The sequence below is a fragment of the Lemur catta genome, chromosome 2 (assembly GCF_020740605.2).
Source record: "Lemur catta isolate mLemCat1 chromosome 2, mLemCat1.pri, whole genome shotgun sequence".
Lineage (NCBI taxonomy): Eukaryota > Metazoa > Chordata > Mammalia > Primates > Lemuridae > Lemur > Lemur catta.
The window spans coordinates 28,247,874-28,268,741 of NC_059129.1; the positions used below are offsets into that span (position 1 = coordinate 28,247,874).

The following is a 20,868-nucleotide window of genomic DNA, read 5'->3' on the forward strand; positions in this document are numbered from 1 at the left end:
CTAGCTCTACCGCTGTGCTCCAAGCACAGGAAATTTCACACCTTTCTTCAGTATGCCTCCCAGCCTTTGCTCACACCTGTTCCTCAACTGGAATTCTTTCTCATATGTCTTCACTAGGTGAACTAACTACGTATTCTTCCAACATTAAGTTCAAACTCTGGCCTTTTCCCAGATACCCTAGGATTCCACCTTGTTCATACTTAGCACTCTACTTGACTGTCTCATTTAATTAAGCAGTTGTTGATTAAATGATGCCTGTTTTAGCCAGGCGTGGTGGCATGTGCCTGTGTAGTCCCAGCTCTTCCATAGCTGGAGCAGGAGGATGGCTTGAGCCCGGGAGTTTGAGGTTGTAGTGCGATATGATCTCACCTGTGAATAGCCATTGCACTCCAACCTGGGCAACATAATTAGACCTGTCTCTATCAAAACCAAAACCAAACAGATGCCTATTTTGTGCAAAGCTCTGTACCAAGAGCTGAAGACAGAAGTGTTTTTGCTTTCAAAGAGCTTCCAGTTAAGTAGAACATGTAGACTAAAAACTAGGTATTTAAAAATGCTGTTTGATAAATGCTAGGCTAAGGGAAGTGTAAGGTGCTATGACCACCCTAATCTGGAAAAAGTGACCTCCAAAAATAGGGTAGATGCTATTGTTTCAAGAGCTAACTATTCACAAACACTGTAGAAGCTTAATAAATGTTTGAGTGAATGTTGAATCTTCAGTGCAGCTCCCTTGCTCTTTTGCTCCTGCCTACAGTATGCAGGGTTGGTCCTGTAGCAGCTGTGTTAGGAGGCATATAGGAAGCAGGTTGGTAGTGGTTGCTTCTCCATTTCTAGAGAAACTTCCTTCTGTGTGCTCCAGACAAATTACCTAGCTAACCCTGAACTTGACACAGCTTCTGATTGTGACTGTTAACTTTTCATGATCAACTAACATCATGGTTTGATAAGCATATGTGGTTTTGCTGGTGAGGGGGCCAGAAATATTAGCTTCTACCTGACTGAGGAGTGGAAGAGCTGAACCAGCATGTGGAGGGAAAAGATGATTCTGGAAATATCGGGATCACAGGTGGCACATCTGTTGTTCATAACTCAGGCACTGCCTGAGCACCTGCTATATGCCCTACAGCAGTGGACACTGTGAGTGACACAAAGGTGAGTAAGACTCACTCCCTGCCCTAGAGGTGAAGTCAGGAAAGCAATAGGAAAATAGAACGAAAGGCAGAACATAACAAGTGTCAGGAGAGAGACTCCTTCAATTCTGTTCATAGGTCTCCCTGATTCAGGCACACAGCCCCACATCTGGCAGTTATGTCTAACTTCTTTCTCACCCTTGTCCAAGTCCTGGCTAGCCTCCTATCTGAGGTTTCTCATCTACAGCTTCTTTCAGCTCCAGCCCCACTGGCCTTGTGCATGTGGTACGACCCAGCCAAGCTCCTGCCTCAGGGCCTTTGCACTTCAGCTCCCTCCGCCTGGAACACTATCCCCCATATATTTGCCTGCCTCACTCCCTCACCTCCTTGAGGTCTTTACTCAAAAGTTATCTTCTCAATGCAGCCCTCCCTGGCCACCCTATCGAAGACTGCAATATCCATCCTCCCACACACTCGGTATCCCCCCCTCTCCAACTTATTTAATTTGTCCAGAGCTGTCATCACCACTTAAGACTGTGGTCCCCAACCCCTGGGCCAAGGACTGGTACCAGTCTGTGGCCTGTTAAGAACCAGGCCGCACAGCAGGAGGTAAGCTGTAGGTGAGTCGGCAAAGCTTCATCTGTATTTACAGCCATTCCCCATTGCTCACATCACAGCATAAGCTCTGTCTCCTGTCGGATCAGCAGTGGCATTAGATTCTCAGGGGAGTGCGAACCCTACTGTAAACTCTGCACGCGAGGGATCTAGGCTGCGTGCTCCTTATGAGAACATAATGCCTGATGATCTGAGGTGGAGCTGAGGCTGTGATGCTAGCCCTGGGGAGCAGCTGCAAATGCAGATCATCATTAGCAGAGAGGTTTGACTGCATGATAAATGTAATGCACTTGAAGCATCCCAAAACCATCCCTCTCCCCAGTCCAAGGAAAAATTGTCTTCCATGAAACCGGTCCCTGGTGCCAAAAAGGTTGGGGACTGCTGATTTAAGATACTATTTTATTTTACTTGTCTGTCTTGCTTATTATGTATCTCCTTTCAGTAGCTCCATGAAGGCGGAAACATGGCTTGTTTGGGTTTGTGCACTGATTGGCCTTAGCACCTAGACAGAGCCTGGTGCTCAGTAGGTGCTCATTAAATATTTGTTGAATAAATGAATGCCAACCTTCATTCTCCCCCTTCTATGAAGACTCCAGATCATTCCAAGCAAGAGGAAGGGCACTCACCCTCCCCATGGACTCTCAACACATTCTGCATCACACCCTGTACTCTCCTCAGAGGCAGGGATTTCGAGGACAGGCAAGTGCAAAGCCACCCTGAAGACCACGACCCTGGACGGACATTCTCATGTGCTCCTGAAGATCACATGGTATGTTCCTGTGTAATCACAGTTTGAAATTCTTTTACATGTTCATTTGCTCTTTTTTTTTTTCTTTCTTTTTTTTTTTTTTTAAAGAGAGGGTCTTGCCCTGTTGCCCAGGCTGGAATGCAGTGGTGCAGTCATCGCTCATTGTTACCTCAAACTCCTGGGCTCAAGCGATCCTCCTGGCTCAGCCTCCCAAGTCATTTGCTCTCCATTGTCTGCTGTCCCCTGAAATGCCAGCCCTGTGAGGACAGGGACTTTCTCATCATGTTCACCATTACATCCCCAGTACCTTAGCCCAGCGCTTGGCACAGAGGAGATGCTCAAAAAGACTTACTGAGTGAATGGGTGAATGAACACGGTTCTTCTCCACAGCTCTCTTTTGTGCCTGCCATCATCACCTTCCTGCTCTGTCCATGCTACCTTTACATCACTCCACTGCCTTTGTTAGAGCGAGTTAGCTCCATTGCGACATGCACAGGTCCCCTCCCAACAGCACACACTCACGTTCAAGGCCCGGCCCGCCTTCGATAAGCATGCCTCTTCCCAGATCCTTTCTGTGGCTCTCTGTTGCCCAAACTCAAACTTATACCATAGCATTTCAGGGCTCCGAGAATGACCTAGTGACAGGGAAAAGAATGCTAGGCGACAGAATCCCTGGGTCCAAATCGGAGCTAGGCCATTTACTTGTCTGTGGCTTTGTATAGGTCACCTAACCACTCTGATCCCGTCTTGTTCTGTAATTTTTTCTTTCCCTGTGAGATGAGTAATAATAACAGCTTTCTCCTTCCTAGGGCTGTGGTGAGGATCTGGTGAGACAGGGTGTGGATGAGCCTTGTAACCTGTTAGGTGCCGTGCAGGCAGAAATATTCTTTTTGGCTCCCAGTCCCAGGGCTCCTGCCTGTACTCTGGGTTCCTTGTTCCCTGAACAGGCTTGCACGTTTCCACCTCTGTGTATTACATGCTGCGTATTGCATCGATCAAGGAGTGTCCCTCCCTCTCCCAACCCACTCACCACCCTCCTTTTGAAATACTCATCTTTCAGGACACGACCTCCTCCACAGCTGTTACAAAGGCAATCTCACCCTGGTTTACGCACCCCCCCCCCCCCCGAGCGTTTGGTCCACCTGTCTCAGCCCTTTCCTTTTTTTTTTTTTTTTTTTTTTGAGACAGGGTCTCACTCTGTCACCTGGGCTAGAGTGCAGTGGCATCATTGTAGCTCAGTGCAACCTGGAACTCCCAGGCTCAAGTCACTATTGGACAAAAAGTATGTGTGTTCATCATGTTAACCAACACATATGAAGGAGAAAGAGATAAAAGATGGACTCCTAAGACTATACAGTCCCTGTCCTCAAGGTGAGAGGCTGTATGAGATGACACTGAGAGCAAGCTCGAGCTCTGTGCTCAGACCCAGGGTGGGGTTCCTGCTCACTACTCACTCTCCACCCGCTTCGGTTTTCCATCTGCAACGCAGGGATAATAATTGCTACCTCACAAGAGCTGCTGTGAAATGAAAGTGAGAAAATATATGGCATAGAAGGTTGTTACTAGTGCTTTCAATATGTCATGTTACTGATATTATAGCAGAAGTGCATGTTTATTGCAGACAACACAGAAACAAAACTTTATGTGCCTTTCTCAAGATACTAGTCTCTGAAATGTGCCTTTACTGGACTAGTTGTAGTTATGAAAGACACTATCCAGCACTTCCAGTTGTCACTGCAAACGAAGCAGCTGGTTTCCCCGATGCTCCTGAGGTGCTGGAAGCCCCCATGGCCCCCAGGAAAGTAGCCAGAATGACAGTGGGGCTGCAAAGAGGAGGAAGGGAAGACTCCCCGGGGAGTGGCAGGCCACTATTAGGATGACATCATCACTGTAATCTCTCTGTATATTGTGTGGTTTAAAAGCCTGCAAGCCAAGTCTATTCCTGGCACCTCATCTTACAGTAGACTCAGGTTCCAGGAGTTTAAAGGACATGCCCAAAACCACACAGCTGGTTAAAGGTTGCAGTATCTCTGAATCAGGTGTTGGAAATGGCACTTCAGTAGGGCACATGTCCAGAATCAGCACTCCAGGTGGGCACTCAGGGGTTGTGAGGCCTGGGGCAACTGGGGAAGATGTCAGGGAGGTGGAAGTTCTTTTATTTGGCTGCCTGGCCCTACATTAGGCTGTGAGAATGCTGAAATTAATCAGATATGTCACATGCTCTCCAGTCAATCACAGCACCTGTAAATGACAATAAAATGTGGTAAAGAGATGGAGGTATGTTAAGACTTGCAAAAATGGCCCAGCAGCATGGCTTATACCTGTAATCTCAGCACTTCAGAGGCTGAGGTGGGGGAATGCCTTGAGGCCAGGAGTTTGAAACCAGCCTGGGCAACATAGCAAGACCCTGTCTCTACAAAAAAATTTTTAAATTAGCCAGGTGCAGTGGTGCATGCCTGTAGTTGTAGCCTGTAGAGGCTGAGGCAGGAGAATAGTTGAGCCCAGGAGTGCGAGGCTAAAATGAACTATGTGCAAATGCACTCCAGCCTGGGTGACAGAGAGAGACCCCATCTCAAAACAAACAAAAATAAAGACTTAGGAAAGCACTGAGGAGCCATTAAGTTTGTCTGAGGTATGAGGGAAGGGAAGGAGGGACTCCTGAGCGAGCTGATGTGATGGCCCATGTGACCAGGGACAAGACCGGGCAGATTTCTTGGTGCCAAGCAGGGAATGGCATGGTCCCCCTCAGGGTCCCTGGATGGCTCATCTGCAGTTGCTTGTCCACTGGGCACAAGCAAGAAAACACTCACCTGCAAGAATAGGAACACGCCCTCAGGCAGGGCAGCAGCTTATTAATAATATTCAAAGTCAAGGCAGAACAGCACAGGACAGTGGCTCCCAAACTTTGGTGTGTATCAGAATCACCTGAACACTACTTAAGACCAGGCTTGCTGAAGTAGGATAGAACCTATGCCTTTGTATTTAAACCTAGTTTCCCAGGTGATTCTGACACCTGCCACTGTTTGAGAATCACTAAGAACACGAGCTCTGGACCTGGATTCCATGAGTTTGAATCACTGCTCAGCCACGCACCTCTCCAAGTGACCTGGGCAAATGCTGTGGTTTCCCCATTTATAATATGGAAATTATAACAGTGCCTATCTCCTAGAACTTCTGGGAGGATTAAATGAGTTATCATCAGTAAAGCACCAAAAACAGTGTCTGGCATATAATGAGGAGCCCATGAATGTTAGCCATTGATATCAAACCTGCTTCTGCCCTGGCAGAAAGATGTCATTAGAGGAAAAAAGTGGCCGAGAGCAGTGGCTCACGCCTGTAATCCTAGCACTCTGGGAGGCCAAGGCAGGCGGATTGTTTGAGCTCAGGAGTTCAAGACCAGCCTGAGCAAGAGCGAGACCCTGCCTCTACTAAAAATAGAAAGAAATTATATGGACACCTAAAAATATATATAGAAAAATTAGCTGGGCATGATGGCACATGCCTGTAGTCCCAGCTACTCGGGAGGCTGAGGCAGGAGGATCGCTTGAGCCCAGGAGTTTGAGGTTGCTGTGAGCTAGGCTGACACCGCATTGCAGCCTGAGAATTCCAAACTCAAACTTGGCCTTCTAGTATGTTATTTTTGTCAAGGTAGGAAGATATTTGAATTCAGCTTGATTTATAACTTTTAAATATGAAGACATGACTTGTGGGTCCCCATTTGTATTCTTGCCCTGGCCTTACAAATGTTGGGGGTGGGTCTGATAGTTAAAGGCATGTACTTTAGTACCAGACAGGCCAAAATTTTAAAATCTGGGCATGCCATTTATTAGAACAGTATGTACAATTTACTTGGAACTCTCTAATAATACTGATGTTAGGGCTCTTTGGGTTTCAATTAAGAGTATCCCGACTCAAATTGACTTAATCACAAACAGGAATTTATTAGCTCTTAAGTCCAGTGGTGCAAACTCAAGGCACTGTCTGGATCTAGGAGCAGCATCAGCACATGGTCTCTCTGCGCCTATTGGCTCTGCTTTCCTGGGTTGGCTTTATTCTCAGACGGGACTGCACAATGGTAACCAGCTTATATCCTGCTAAGCAATCCCAGTAGAAAAATTAGAGATATTTTCACCTTCCTAAAGTTCCAGCAAAAGTCCAGCGATCTGCTGATTGGTAATGGAGGGTCGGGGTCTATCCCCTGTAAATCATATGGATTAAGGGTGGGGGAAGAGGTAGTTCACCAACTAAAAACTGAGATGTGATTATCAGGAAAATGGCTCAGGCAAAAACAATAGTGAGAGGTAGGGATGAAATGTTTAGCACTCAACATTAGGGGCTTTAATGTAATCAAGAGCATGCAAATGAAGTCAACTGGCTATGTGCACTGAATAGAAGCAAGTGAAGACTGTACACATTTCCCAATACTGAACTGCCTCGAATCTGGAATCAGTGTGAAGCATGAAGAAGACTTGGAAATGGGCTCTCAGGAAACATTCACGGGTTTCTGCGGATGAATCATGCTTTCGGCCGCTGCAGCTGACTCTGCAACGCCAACCTCTGCTGCTTCAGCGAGTCTCAGACTCAAGAGATGAGACTTGCTGGCTCTTAAGTGGCATCATCATAGCTCACTGAAAGCAAGCCACGCTCACCAGGAAGACCCTTATTTCTGAAATTTCATAGAAGAGTACATAAATCCCAAAATTTTTAGGTATGTGGCCAATTTGGGGCAACACTGGGTCTATCTAGTGTTACATGAAACAACCCACTATCACTGGTAATTCATCACAAGAGTATGTGCTTCGTATGTACCTGCTATAATCTCCAACTAATAGAATAATTTAAAACATTTTTTATTTACTTTGTTTTTGAGACAGGATCTCGCTCGGTTGCCCTGGCATGGCATAGCTCACCGTTAACTTTGAACTCCTGGGCTCCAGCAATCCTACTGCCTTAGCCTTCCAAGAAGCTGAGACTACAGGCATGTGCCACCATGCCTGGCTAATTTTTTAAAAAAATTTTTGTAGATGGCTGGGTGTGCTGGCTTATACCTGTAATCCTAGCACTTTGGGAGACCAAGGTGGTAGGATTGCTTAAGGCCAGGAGTTTGAGACCAGCCTGAGCAAGAGTAAGACCCTGTTTCTACAACAAAAAAAAAAAAAAAAAAGAAAAAGAAAGAAAAATTAGCCGGGCAGGGTAGCATGTCTATAGTCCCAGCTACTCAGGAGGCTCAGGTAGGATTGCTTGAGCCCAGGAGTTTGAAGTTACAGTGAGCTGTGACGACGCCACTGCACTCTAGTCCAGGCGACAGAGACCTTGTCTTAAAAAAACCCAAACAAACAAAACACCAAATTTTTTTTTTTTTTTTTTTTGAGACAGAGTCTTGCTTTGTTGCCCGGGCTAGAGTGAGTGCCGTGGCATCAGCCTAGATCACAGCAACCTCAAACTCCTGGGCTTAAGCAATCCTACTGCCTCAGCCTCCCAAGTAGCTGGGACTACAGGCATGTGCCACCATGCCTGGCTAATTTTTTGTATATGTATTTTTAGTTGGCCAGATAATTTCTTTCTATTTTTAGTAGAGACGGGTCTCGCTCTTGCTCAGGCTGGTCTCGAACTCCTGAGCTCAAACAATCCACCCGCCTCGGCCTCCCAGAGTGTTAGGATTACAGGCGTGAGCCACCGCGCCCTGCCTAAAATTTTTTTTTGTAGAGATGGACTCTTGGTATCTTGCTCAGGCTGGTTTTGAACTCCTGGCCTCAAGTGATCCTCCTGCCTGGGCTTCCCAAGGTGCTGGGATTATAAGCGTGAACTACTGCACCTGGCCTAGAATAATCTTTTAAATTTGAGTATTCTTATTCCCTTGATAGATATTGACCAAGGCTGTATCAACAGGCCTGTAACTCTGCACTTTTGTGGTTTTTTTTCTTTCCTAGTGTTTGATGACCGATAAAATGGTGATATATAGCCTATTTTTAAATATTTCCCCTTTTGGTATAAATGATCCAAAGTAAATGATAAGAAGACAAAAAACAAAAGACAAATATTTCTCCAACTTTTTATTCTGAAAAATTTCAAACCCACAGAATTTGAAATAGTAATATTAAAATATTAATGCTGCCTTCATATGGATTTTTTTTCCTTTAGAAGAACATCTGCCTGGAAGACTCAGACCTAAGTAATGTTGGATATGAGCTGCCCACGCAAGGATTTTCAATCAAAAAAAAAACTTGGCACCCCCTGCTCTATCTTAATACCCAGACACCTTCTCCATGGTTACAAGAGAAGCAGCCTCATTTTTAGTGAGGGGAGCATTCTGTCCTCAGAAGTCTGTATAATAACCTTTTTGTAGTGTTTTTACTAATCTTACCAGAAATGCAACACTGCAAGGTAGGCAGAACAGGATTTATTCCCATTTTACAGATGAGGAAACAAACTCAGAGAGGACAAGTGGCCCACCTGGCTCCAGGTCTCAAGTCAGTAAGTGACTCAGTGGAGACTGAAACTGAAGACTTCTGACTTCAGTGACAACATATGGTCATTTCCTCTCTGGGATGTATAATGGGAGCTTCTCAAAACAAGTATGCAAACGAAAAGCTTTTTAGTCTCATTCTTCTGACAATCAGAAAGTAAACATTCACCAGGCCCCGTGTCCATGGCATTATCAGGCGGAAGTCCCTTAACAAGAACATGGAACCATGGTGAAGATGGGGAGCGGGAAGATACATAGAGAAGATACCAAAATTTCTGTCGACTGCCCTCGGTTTGAGTTCAACATTTATTGAGTGCTTACTGTGTCTCGGGGACTGTGCTTGCAACACTGAGGAAGCAAGCTAGGAGTCCGCCCCTGTGGAGCGCACATTCCAGTGGGAAACTGAGAGGGAGAGGCCGGGATGGCATCTGGCCCACATGAATGTTTTGTTTGGTCCATAGAGTGCTTAATCTTTTTTTTTTTTTCTTTTTTAAATAAGTTGTTGCCAACCTCCAGCTTCTCTAAAATAGGTAACTTCTGCTGGATTCCTTGAATAATAAGTAGGAAGCATTTCCCACCCCACACCCAGGTCACGGCCCTCCAGCTCCCTTCTGTCCCCACCATTTCCTACTGTCTCACACCCAGATGACTGTGGCCCAATTCATGCATTTATGTTACCCACTGACATCCATAAGCATTTAAGCTGAAACCCCTGAAGCAAAAAAATATCCAAACAAAATAATCTCAGATAGCATTAATATAAAATAAATCTGCCAAGCTGATGTGATGGATGTGGTATGACTGGTGGAAAGGGCTGCTTCAGACTGGGTGGTCAGGGAGGGCATCTCTCTGAAGTGCAATTGCAACTGAGAACTGCATCGTGACGAACATGACAAGTCTGCCAACAGAAGAGAAAAATGCTTCCGAGCAGAGGGAACAGCACAGACACCAGTTCTACTCGAGGTCGGAAATAAGTTGGCTTGTTCAAGGAACAGCAATGTTAAGGTGGCTGGGAGAGCAGCAAACAGGTCACAGCAGAAGGAAGAACCCAGATTACGTAGGACCGTGCAAGCCATGGTAAGAATTTTGGATATTATCCCAAGTGTGGATGGGAAGCCTTTGGAGGGTTTTAACCAGGGAACAATGTGGTTTACATTTTCAAAAGATCACTCTGCTAGGTAGAAAAGTAATTTAATGAGGCAACAGAGAAAGGAGAGAGACCAATTAGGAAGTGATATTATAGTAGTCCAGTAGGTGACACTGGCTAGGACCAGGATACTAACAGAGACTATGGAGAGAAGCAGCAGACTCGAGAGGTAACATGGAGCGTGACCAAAAGAATGTTCTGATGAGTGGATGGCAGCAGTGGTGGTGGGACGGAGAGCAATGGAGGGTAACTCCAAGGTTGTGGCTTATGCAAACGTTTATAGGTTGGGGACAACCAGAGGAAGACCTAGTTTTAGTGAGAGAGACCCAGACTTTGATTTCAGATGAACAAATTTTGCCTAGACTCGAGTCTTTCTAGATTCTTCATTTCTCTTACCTCCCACATCCAAGAAGTCCTCAAATTCAAAAGTTCTAACTTCTAAATACCTACTCTTTTATCAGATCTACCCCTTCAACTTCACAGCCACGGCCTTTGTCCTTATTCAGTCCTCTCTCTTGCCTTGACTTTTACAACAGTCTACTGTGGCTATGAACAAATTAACAAAAGGCACTTGACAGACGTGTCTGGATATCTCTCTTCCACCAGCCATCTCTGAGGGCAGAAACCAGGTCTTACTCGTGTTTATCTCCAGGGCCTGGTGCCTTGCTGGGCACACAGTAGGCACTCAACTACCTGATGAACTGAAAACAGGTCTCCTCAAAAACGAAAGAACCTGCACAGGGACAGTCAGTGAGAAAAAATATTAAAAAAAACACGAAAGAACCTCCTGGAAGACAGGAGCCCCATCTTGGGATTCTATAATTCCTCCACACAATTTAAAGCAGAACCATATAAAAAGTAAGACCCAGTCGCAGAAAACTTCACCTTCCCAAGGAATGTGTTTCTTTCTTTCTAGTTTGGTTTCGAACCACACTGATTCCTACTTTCACCTGGTAGTTAATGACAGTGGACAATATCACTACTCTTTTCCACTTTTCTCCCAAGCCAAGGGACTTTATGCTCTCTTGGCCTCACATCTTTGCAGGGAGGTCACAGAGAGGCTTATTCTCCATTTTACAAATAAGAAAACTGAGGCCAAGAATGACATCCCTTACTTACTTTTTGGCGGAGTTAGGAGCCCTGACTAAATTAAGACCAGCCTTGCCCTGAGCCCCGAGCACAGTTCTGTACGGGAAGGTATGCCAACCTCCCACCCTTGTACAAGTGCTGCTTAGTACCTAGGTGTTCTCTATGTTTTGCCTCCACACTTACAAACTTTTCTGGGTATCAAGGTATGTTGCCCACAAGGTTGAAAACTGTATTTTCTCCCTTCTCTCTACCACTCTCTTGGGTGCTGGGTGAGGACAGATTCCATCCCTTGGGCCCGGGAGAAAAAGCAGCACCTTGGTCAGTAGTCTGGGAGGAACCACAACCAAGAAGAAGAGAGAGAGATCTAAGTCGGCAAGAATAGCTTCAATGGGAAAAAGAGGAGAGGGGCCACCAATAAGAAAATCAGGAGACTCCTTTCAAAAGGTTTCCAGCTGGGAGTACCTGGGAAAGAAAAGTGGCAGCAGCTGGGGAACAGGTGGCCGACCCCTCCTGCCACGCCCCTCACTTCTTCAGGGCACCCAGGCTCTTCAGGGTCTCCTGGGCCTGGGTCAGCTGCTGCTGCAGCCTCTGGCGGGTGCTGTCATTGGAGGCCCGCTTCAGGTGGCCCTGCATTTCCTCCATCACGGCCCGATGGCCAGGGGTGTTGTGGAAGAGCCGTACGGCCCGGTCCCCACAGGAGGCCAGAAACCGGCCAGTGATGTCAAAGGACAAGTCAGTGATACACTCTCCATGGACCTGCTCAAAGCATTCCTCCTTCTCACCCCGCCGGGTATTGAAGAGATGAATACTCCTGCCACTGGCCAAGGCCAAGACCTGGGCGTCAGGGGAGAGTGCCAGGCGGCACAGCATGGTTCCCGCCTCTTCAAAGCGGCCTGTCCTCAGCAAGTAGGGGTCCTGCTGCTTCTTGTATTCCACATCGATGTCCCACAGTTTCCACGTACCGTCCTTGGAGACAGAGGCCATCCTGCAGCATGGAAAATCACAGCTCAAGCCCCAACTCACCTAGCTCCAGGGGCTCCAGCTAGGCAGCCAAGTCTACTTTCTGCAGAGAGCCAGGCACCCCACCCACTTCAGAGCTGTGGCACAGACAGGGAGAAGGACCCTGGTGGCCAAGAGCCACTGGTAAAACATTAGAGTAGATTCACGCACCTCCGGGAGTCGTTGGAGAAAGCGAAGGACTGGACAGCTGCAGAGTGGCCCTTCAGTTCAAAGGCTCGCACTACCTCCTGGAAGTCCCCCTTCTTCCCAAAGCAGACTTCCCAAACTTTCACATCCGGGGTGAAGCCACATGACGCCACAAACCTGCCATACAACCCAAGTTCCTTTAAAACTTAATTTTAAAAATATCCTCTTTCTGCAAACCCCCTAAATCTCTTCCTGAGAAAGCTAATAATCTCATGTCTAGTTAACACTGGACCTCTAAAAAGCACTTTTAGGCCAGGCGTGGTGGGTCACACCTGTAGTCCCAGCACTTTGGGAGGCTGAGGCAGGAGGATTGCTTGGGCCCAGGAGTTTGAGGTTGCAGTGAGCCATGATGACACTACTGTACTCTAGCACAGGCAATAAAAAGACCTTGTCTCAAAAATTAATAAATAAATGCTTATGTGAACTTAGTTCATCCTCATAGCCTTGTTCTAAGATACAGAGCACCCCCACCGCAACCTTTTAAAAACGATAGATGAAGAGCCAGGTGTGGTGGCGCATGCCTGTAGTCCCAGCTACTCTGGAGGCTGAGGCAGGAGGATCGCTTGAGCCTAAGAGTTCAAGGCTATAGTGTGCCATGATTGTGTCTATGAATAGCCACTGTACTCCAGCCTGGGCAACACAGTGCGACCCCTGTCTCTAAAACAAACAAACAAACTACAAATGAAGAAATAGCAACTAAACACTTGAGGTGGCGTGCATGAAATCCCATTACTACAAGTGGGAGAGCTCGGACTTGAATACAGGGCTCCTGATGCCACCCTGTACCCTCTTTCCACTCTGTGAAGCTGGTTCTCTGTTCTGTGCCTGCCCGCCAGCCCCATCCTTATCCCCATCCCAAATGCCAAAGCCCCTCCTTCCTCACCTGCTACAAGGGGAAATAGCAGCATGCGTATTGTTCATCTGGTTTGTGTTGATGGTAGACAGCACCTGACCTTTCAGATTCCAGATGAGGACAGTGGTGTCACTGGAGACAGTCATGATGAACTTCCCTGAGGTGCAGGCAGTGATGTAAGCCAAGGGCAATGATCTGACCAACTGCCATTCTCCAAAGAGACACTTCTAAGGCCTATGCTGCCCTAAGTATCTATGCTTCCCTCCCAGTGCAAGGGTCACCACAGATAAAGACTTTATGGAAGGCTGCAGCTCTTCCGTGCCTCCCCAGGGACTTGGTGTGGCTCCCAGGACTCCACAGGAGCACAGAGCCAGGCTGTTTACAGCGAGAGCCCCCTTGTCACACTGAGGCTAAACAAATCTCTCAGGAAGCATTAATTCATTCAGGAAATAGAACTGGACCATTTCTTCATGCCTTGGGCAGGCTCTGCTCTCTGAAAGCCTCTTACCTGTGCCAGCAATGGCAATGTTGATGACAGGTGCCTTGTGCTTTTTAGGGAAGTCCTCTGGGGTGGCTGTGAAGGTGTAGCCCCCATCCTCTCGCTTGGTCATCTTGAAGACACGGAGGGTGTCCCCACTGGCCAGCCAGACAATGAAGGCTCTAGAGACAGGTAGCAGACAAGTCACTCCTACATTTGGACATGGAGCCCTACATGTTCCAGGTCGTTTGCTGGGTTTTGAGGAAAATCAAGACCTTCCCTCATGCCCTACAGTCCAGCCTTACAACTTAACCCCTTGGTTCAAAATCTTGTAAACCTCCTCAAAAGATAGAATTCTCATAGCTTTGGCTCCCTTAGTTTCTCTCTAGGGTTTAGAAAACCAAGATAGCTTCCAAGGCTCATCAGGAAGCCAGGCTGTGGTACCTCCTGGGTAGGAAGAGCTCTTCCCCTGTGTCCTTGCTGTGTAGCAGCGGAGGCCTCCAGGGGGCCCCAGGCAGTACTCAAGCTATCTAGATGCCCTCTTTCTGCCACCACAGGGGAAACCCTGGGTCTCTCCTCACTATCCTAAACCAGATATGCGAAGGCCATCAGCCTGGAGTTGGGCTTCTGCAGGCAAACCTGAGGCTCCGTCCTGTCCCACCTGCAGTCAGGGCTGAAGCGCACCAAGGTGGCATGGTCCAGCTCCACGTTGGCTCTCATGCTGCGGTGCTCCCGCTGCAGGAAGTCCTTGGTGCTCCAGATGCGGATGGTGCGGTCATCTGCACAGGTGGCCAGGTACTTGCCATTGCTGCTAAAGTCCATGCAAGATATGTTCCCGCTGTGGCTCTGGGGGAAGGGTTGTAGGAAGTATGAATGGGAACCCCTCAGGCAGATGGGGAAGCCAAACCTGGAGCCATGACTCTGGGGCCTATTGCCTGGGTTAAGAGCAAGCTGAGGATGGGCTGGGATGACAGGGGATGAGCTGGGGCATCCCTACTGACATTGGCCAAAGGCCGAGGGGGTCTGTAATACGCACAGACTACTACAAAGGAAAAGTCTGTGGGGGGTGAGTCTGTGTATGTGTATTGTGCATGGGTACCCACGTACCTTCAGTGCTGCAGCCAGGAGGCGGTGGGTAAAGTTGTGGTGTTGAGGCTTCTCCTTGCGAATCCGCTGATGCTGTTTCTGTTTCTTGGATGCCGAGGATTTGCTAAGTGGAAATCCATTTGCTTTTTGGCCTATAAGGAAGGGCCATGTCATTCATCCATTCACTCACTCATGAACATTTACAACCACCTATGATTGGCCAGGCATTGAGTAGAGCAAGAGAAGAACTAGACATGGCTCTCTTCCTCAGGAAGAGAGAGAGTGTGATGTGGGCAAAAACAGAGGCTTTGGAATCAGACCTGGGTTTGGATTCTGTCTCCACCACTGACTGATCTTGGGGTGGCTGCTTATGGTCCACAGAGCACCTCCATGCAAACTGAAAAAGGCACACTCTCGGGGCTGATGCAGCTGGGTGAATACACAGCATAGTCAGTGCGTGGAATGTGGATCTTGGGCCAGACATCCCCATGTAGGGAATCATGTACACGATCTTATCTGGTGACTCTGGCCTTAGGTAGGTTATTTAATTGCTTTGGGCCTTGGTTCTCTTAAAAAGAGAGGTTGAGAGAATTGGAAGAGATAATATAGACAAAGTGACTAGCAAGAGTACCAAACACAAGCATTAAAGGTTCAAGGGAGTCCCAGACAGAACTCAGGGATGAGGGGAAGTCAACATGTACTGGGCCCTGTGCCAGGGATGGCACCAGTCACTTCTGCATAAAATATCTTATTTAAGAATCAGGTTAGTCAAAAAGCAGGCATGTGTTAGACGGCTGCAGATGCTGCCCAATTCCTATGGGGTAAAAACTCCAGAGTCCCACGTAGAAAGATGACCACAATCTGGCCTCTGCTTACTTCTCCAAGCTTGTCTCACCAGCCTCCTTCTCACACTTAAATCATACCAAATGCTGTTTGAGGACTCCTTGCATTCCTGAATACTGCCACTGGCAGGAATGTCTTTCTTCCTTGGCCTTCTGGCAAACTCTTTTTACACGACCCTCCTTTCAAGACCTCACACCACGTCATGTGTTCCTTACTCTCGATTTCCTTGACAACTTTCCCCCACAAAAAAGCAGGGCTGACAACTCCCTCTCTTGTGTTTTCTGTTTCTAGTGCTGACTTCCTTTACGAAACTTATTACACTGTTTTCCCCTTACATTTTTAGATGTTCATAATTCATAGATTTACATTTTCGATGTATTTCTCCTTTATTTGACTTCTTAAAGGAAGAGACCCCAAAGCCTATCACAGGGTAATATTAATAAGTACTCAATAAAAGTTGCTGCATGTCGCAGAACTGGTCCGAGAGTGTTTTTTTCTAAAGTCAAGGACACGGAGCACGCGTAAGAGACTACAGCGCTCTCGTCGCAACCCCCAGCAGCAGTGGGGCTCAGACGGAAAGCCGCCTCGGCCACCAAGGAAGCCGCATCCAGGTCCTAAAGAGTCCTGCCCAAGGGGTGCGACCAGCCCGGCGAGGCGGCACCTGGTCTCTGGAAGCGAAACTCGTTTCACAAGAGGAGAAACTGAGGCCCTAGGAGACCCAGCCCCCACCAGCCACGGGCCCAAGCCATGGGTCGGACCACGCGGAGGCCGGGAGCGAGGTCCCCGCCGGTCGCCCCTACCTGCCCCGGACCCACTTACTGGCGGACCGGCCGCACCTCTGCTCCTCAGCGCGCAGCCACCCCCGCGCTACCGCCGCCGTCGCCATCAGGGCCAGCAGCCCGAGCAACAGCGACAGCCCCATCAGCTCCGGCATCTCTGGCAGCTCCATGTTGGCGAGGCCGCTGCCACCTCAGCCTCTGACGACGCGGGCGCCCGCCCGTCTCCGCGAGGCCGCGCACGCACGCGGGGGCGGGGCCTGGCCGTTGGGGCGCCTCGAGGGGCGGGGCCTGGCCGTTAGACATCTCGAGGGGCGGGGCCTGGCTGTTAGAGCGTCTCGAGGGGCGGGGCCTAGCTGTTGAGAGTTTGACCGCGCGGCGGGTAGGGTAGGAGAGCCGCAGGCCCTGCTCGCACCTCCCCTTGAAGAACTGACTGATAATCGTTTATTAAAGGCGTTTTCCCAGCCATCACCACACTGAATTCTTTCAAGCAGGCGGGGGGGGGGGGCGGGGATTATTGCTCCCATTTAACCGTGGGAAAGCGTGAGCACCCGTGACATTTCGATGGGATTTTGCTGTTGCCGGAGAAGGGGAAGAGTAGCCCCCGCGCTGGAGTGTGGGGCAGCCTCGCTCGGCACAGACGGAGGGGCAGGGATGTCGAGGGGAGGCAGAGCATGAGCACGATAAAAGGAAATGGCAGATAAGGTCGGAAAGGTCTGGGGGGCCTTGAGCACTGGCTCGATCCAGCGAGCTGATTATTACAGGGTGCGTGCGATGGGGCAAAATCGGGGGTTCTCTGCATGGACCACTGTGTGGAAAGACCAAAGACAGAAGACCGGAAGTGGCTGCAAGGCTCTGAGAGGGAGGCAATAATGGCCTGGCGAGTGGAAAGGAAGTTGAAAAGGAGATTTTTAAACAAAAAACTGATTTTGAAATAATTATAGATTCACAGGGAGATGAAAGAAATGAACAGGGAGGTCTCGTGGCCCTTTCCACTCAGTTTCTCCCAATGTTACCATCTTTCATAGCTATAGTACAATATCAAAAACTGGGAACTTGACATTGATACAAACTGCAGAACTTTATTCCGATTTCACCAAAAAGGAGATATTCTAAAAGACGAATTGACAGAGTTTGGGTTAGACCCGCGTGGCTGAAGAGAGAACGTTCCCAGGACAGGCATGCTTCCATGGGCTCCCAGGCCTGCAGCCCAGAGCAAGGGCAAGTACCTGGGTTGGAGATCCAGGCTCAAACGTTTCCATTCCCGCGGGGGAGCCTGCCTCTCCTGACAGTCCAGACCCTCCAGCCATTAAAAGGACCTTCAGAGGATAGCGGCTGCTGGCTGCCGGCTGCCGTAGAGGCTAGATGACAGACATACCAGCAATCTCGGGTGAGGAAACAGATCCAGTCAGAGAGCAAATGAAGCGGCCTCATTTCCTTCCCTTTTGTCCTTTGCAGGGAACTGGCTTTGACTCAGCTGTGGGCAGTGGGTGGGGAGGGCTGCGAGGGGGTGTCCAGCGTATCCTGTGGCTTTTCCTCCCTAACTCAGCTATTTAGAACTGTCCGCCCAGCCATAAAGCACTTTCTTCACCATCTAGAGACAAAGCCGTACTTTTAAGAAGAATTTCATTCACTAAGCATTTTGCCTGTGACATTTATTGACCCAGGAACTTTGCATTTCATTTAATCTTCTTACATTCCCATGCCACAGATTAAGAGAGTGATGCTCTAGGAAGTTAAGTGACTTTCTCAAGGTCACACAGGTGGAGAATGAGCTTGGGGACAGATACAGGTCTATCGAACTGCAATCTACGGATGTGGGGCAAGTGCAGCCACTCTTTGTACAGCTCAGCCCAGGCTACCAAATTCTTTCACATCCTTGACTTCAGTTGATATTTTTAGTGGCCTTTAAGACAGGTCGTGTTATAAAATAACTTTAATTTTTATTTGCTTCGTTTTATTTTTAAAATTTTTAATAATTTTAATGCTAATCTCTGTATTGTTCCGATTTTAGTGTAATGCTGCTGAAGCATGCACACCTTCAGTTTTTAAACAGATGGGAAAAAAGACTGGGCTCGTGTCAAATAACTTGCCCAAAATCAATAAGGAAGCAAGGGAAAGAGCCCAGAGTCAAACCCAGGTCTACTACACTCAAAGATCTGTGGTACAGTCTCGCTCTTACCCTCAAGTGTTGTGTAGCCCAGTTGGAAGCCAAGACCAATAGGTGGAAGGACAACTAATGACACAAAGCGGGATTCAGGAAAGCTGGGTGTATTAGGGAGGGGGGGTTGCCAAGGGATCTTGAGGGGCAGTGAGACTTGGCTGTAGCTTCAGAGGTGGCCATTTAGACAGGTGGAGCAGAGGGAGGGAGGGAAGCCTAGATGGGAAGCCAGAACAAGCCAAGGTGTGGGGGCAGATGTAACTGATTCCTGTGTAGGACAGAGCGACCAGCCTGTCTGGATGAGTGCACACGTGGTGCCCGCGGGGAAAGGACGTGGATGCAGCGGGGAAACAGGGATGTGGAGGGAGATGGGAAAACCCAGACTTGCCTCCCCTGTGGGTTGACTATGCCTCGCAAGGGCAGAGCAGAATGGTGCATCCCAGGAACCACTGGAGATTCAGGACCCCTTGGAATATGAGGGGAGGGAAGCTATGGAAAGAAACGAGTCTGGAGGGATAGATTGCAGGGTGCAGTCACAAAGCACCATGAACTTCTGCTGCAAAGTCTGCCCTCATCATAGGCCAGCTTGCACTGTCTAGAGCCCTCCCTGCCTCTGGCCTATGATAGGTGACATGGTTTCTTTCATCCTCATTGAAGCAGTGGTCCCTGTGCCAGCAACATTAAGAATACAAATTCTCAGACTCCATCCCACGCTACTAGCATGGAGGTGGGGCCCAGCCATTTGGGTTTTTACAAGCTCTCTAGCTAATTCTGATGTACTCTAAAGGTTACAAACCACTGATTTAAACTAATTGAGCCCCAGATGTATGTTGTTTGCAGCTCAGAGCCTCTGTTACAATGGTTCTTAACCGTACCTGGAGATTGGAATCCCCTTTAAAAAATGCTGATGTCTAGACATCACACCCAACGATTGATTCCGATTTAAGTTGTCCAGACTGGACCTGGTCAAGAAGGTTTTTAAAGCCCCCCTCCAAGTTATTCAAATGCATATTTAAGTTTGAGGAGCAGCTGTAAGGGATACAGGAGGCTAATGCACAAGTATATGTAACAGGTGATTTTCTGTTGGACCAGGGTGGAGGCTGTGGAGGTAGATAGATGCTCAGGTCATGACCAGGCCTTGGTGGTGACAGATAGCACAGATAGTGGGGAGGAGCTGAAGATGGTGGTTTCCAGCTTGCACAAGTGTCTGGGTGGTAGCGTCCTTTCTGGGGGTTGGGAGCACAGAGAGGACCAGGTTTGAGTGGGAAGATCGTGGCAATGATGAGCTCTGTACTGGTTAAGGAAGCTGTGGAATATTCAGAGGGAAAAATCAAGGTGGCTGTTGGATGTGTCATTGCATACTCTGGGAAGATGCAGGGTAGGGGGTCCTCAGCAGAGCCTGGGGCTTGCCATAGCGCGAGAAAAGCAGTGGCTGAGGAAGGGACAGGCAGAGGAAGAGGCTCCCACAGCAGGAACTGGGAAGGCACTGTTGGGGAGAAGGAAGGGGCACCTGGCGAGAATTCTGGATTCCTGGGGAAAGAGTGGTTCAAGGAGGCCCGAGGTCCCTGGGGAAGCCAGAAGAGCACTGCAAATCGGGCACTGGATTTTGCAAGGAGGGAGTCAGGCAGAGGGGAGCGCAGTGAGAGCAGAGTCAGTGCAGGGGTGAGGCTGGAGTGCAAGGGAAGAGGAGGAGCCCAAATGCAGGGGCCTGAGGGGTCAGAGGAAGGGGAGGAGGGAGAGTGAGCAAGTGCAAACGACTCTTTCCAGGCAGCAAGCCATCTGGAAGGGGTCACAGGGTCAAGAGAATGTCTTACAGAGAACTTTCGGGTAGCGTGAGAGTGGGTGAAAGCAGCAGAGCACACACCGCCAGGACTGTCCCTGTCAGAGGGCCACTCCAGGCCTGTCTGTGGCAGCAAACAGCATGGAAGGCTGGGTGCACCTGCCACCTCCGCAGCACAGAAGTGGCCAAAAGCAGAGTCGGACAGGCTGGTGGGCACCTCTGAGCCACTCGCTGACGTTGCAAGCTCGGGCAAGGGACTGAGCCTCTCTTCGCCTCAGTTTTTCATCTGTAAAATGGTGATGAAAATAATTAATAATAATAATTATTATAACTTGTATTATATATATAATATTTGTTAACTCTGTAAATGAAAGGATGAATGAAGTACTGGGGCCTCCAACCAAGTAGCTGTCCACTCTCTGCTTGTACACCTCAGACAGCGGGGAGGTCACTACCCCCCAAGGGAGTCTCCTCCTGGATGGTTCCAGTA

At 48.5% G+C, this 20,868-nt stretch overlaps 1 protein-coding gene and 2 long non-coding RNA genes across 3 annotated transcripts; 1 reads left to right on the plus strand and 2 right to left on the minus strand.

Moving 5' to 3' along the window:
* The first annotated feature begins 587 nt into the window (after window positions 1-587).
* LOC123632631 lies at window positions 588-9,911 on the plus strand. Its single transcript, XR_006733411.1, has 3 exons — window positions 588-1,152; window positions 2,335-2,514; window positions 8,635-9,911. It is a non-coding gene; the product is annotated as an uncharacterized LOC123632631 (long non-coding RNA).
* A 223-nt stretch (window positions 9,912-10,134) lies between these two features.
* Window positions 10,135-16,768, minus strand: TBL2 (transducin beta like 2). Its single transcript, XM_045543121.1, has 7 exons — window positions 16,481-16,768; window positions 14,840-14,970; window positions 14,394-14,578; window positions 13,763-13,914; window positions 13,285-13,411; window positions 12,366-12,518; window positions 10,135-12,180 (listed from the first exon to the last, which is right to left on the minus strand). The coding sequence occupies exons 1-7, from the start codon at window positions 16,608-16,610 to the stop codon at window positions 11,718-11,720; spliced, it is 1,341 nt and encodes a 446-aa protein (XP_045399077.1). The 5' UTR covers window positions 16,611-16,768; the 3' UTR covers window positions 10,135-11,717.
* Window positions 16,769-17,505: 737 nt separating this feature from the next.
* On the minus strand, window positions 17,506-20,575 carry LOC123632633. Its single transcript, XR_006733414.1, has 2 exons — window positions 20,413-20,575; window positions 17,506-19,824 (listed from the first exon to the last, which is right to left on the minus strand). It is a non-coding gene; the product is annotated as an uncharacterized LOC123632633 (long non-coding RNA).
* Window positions 20,576-20,868: the final 293 nt, after the last annotated feature.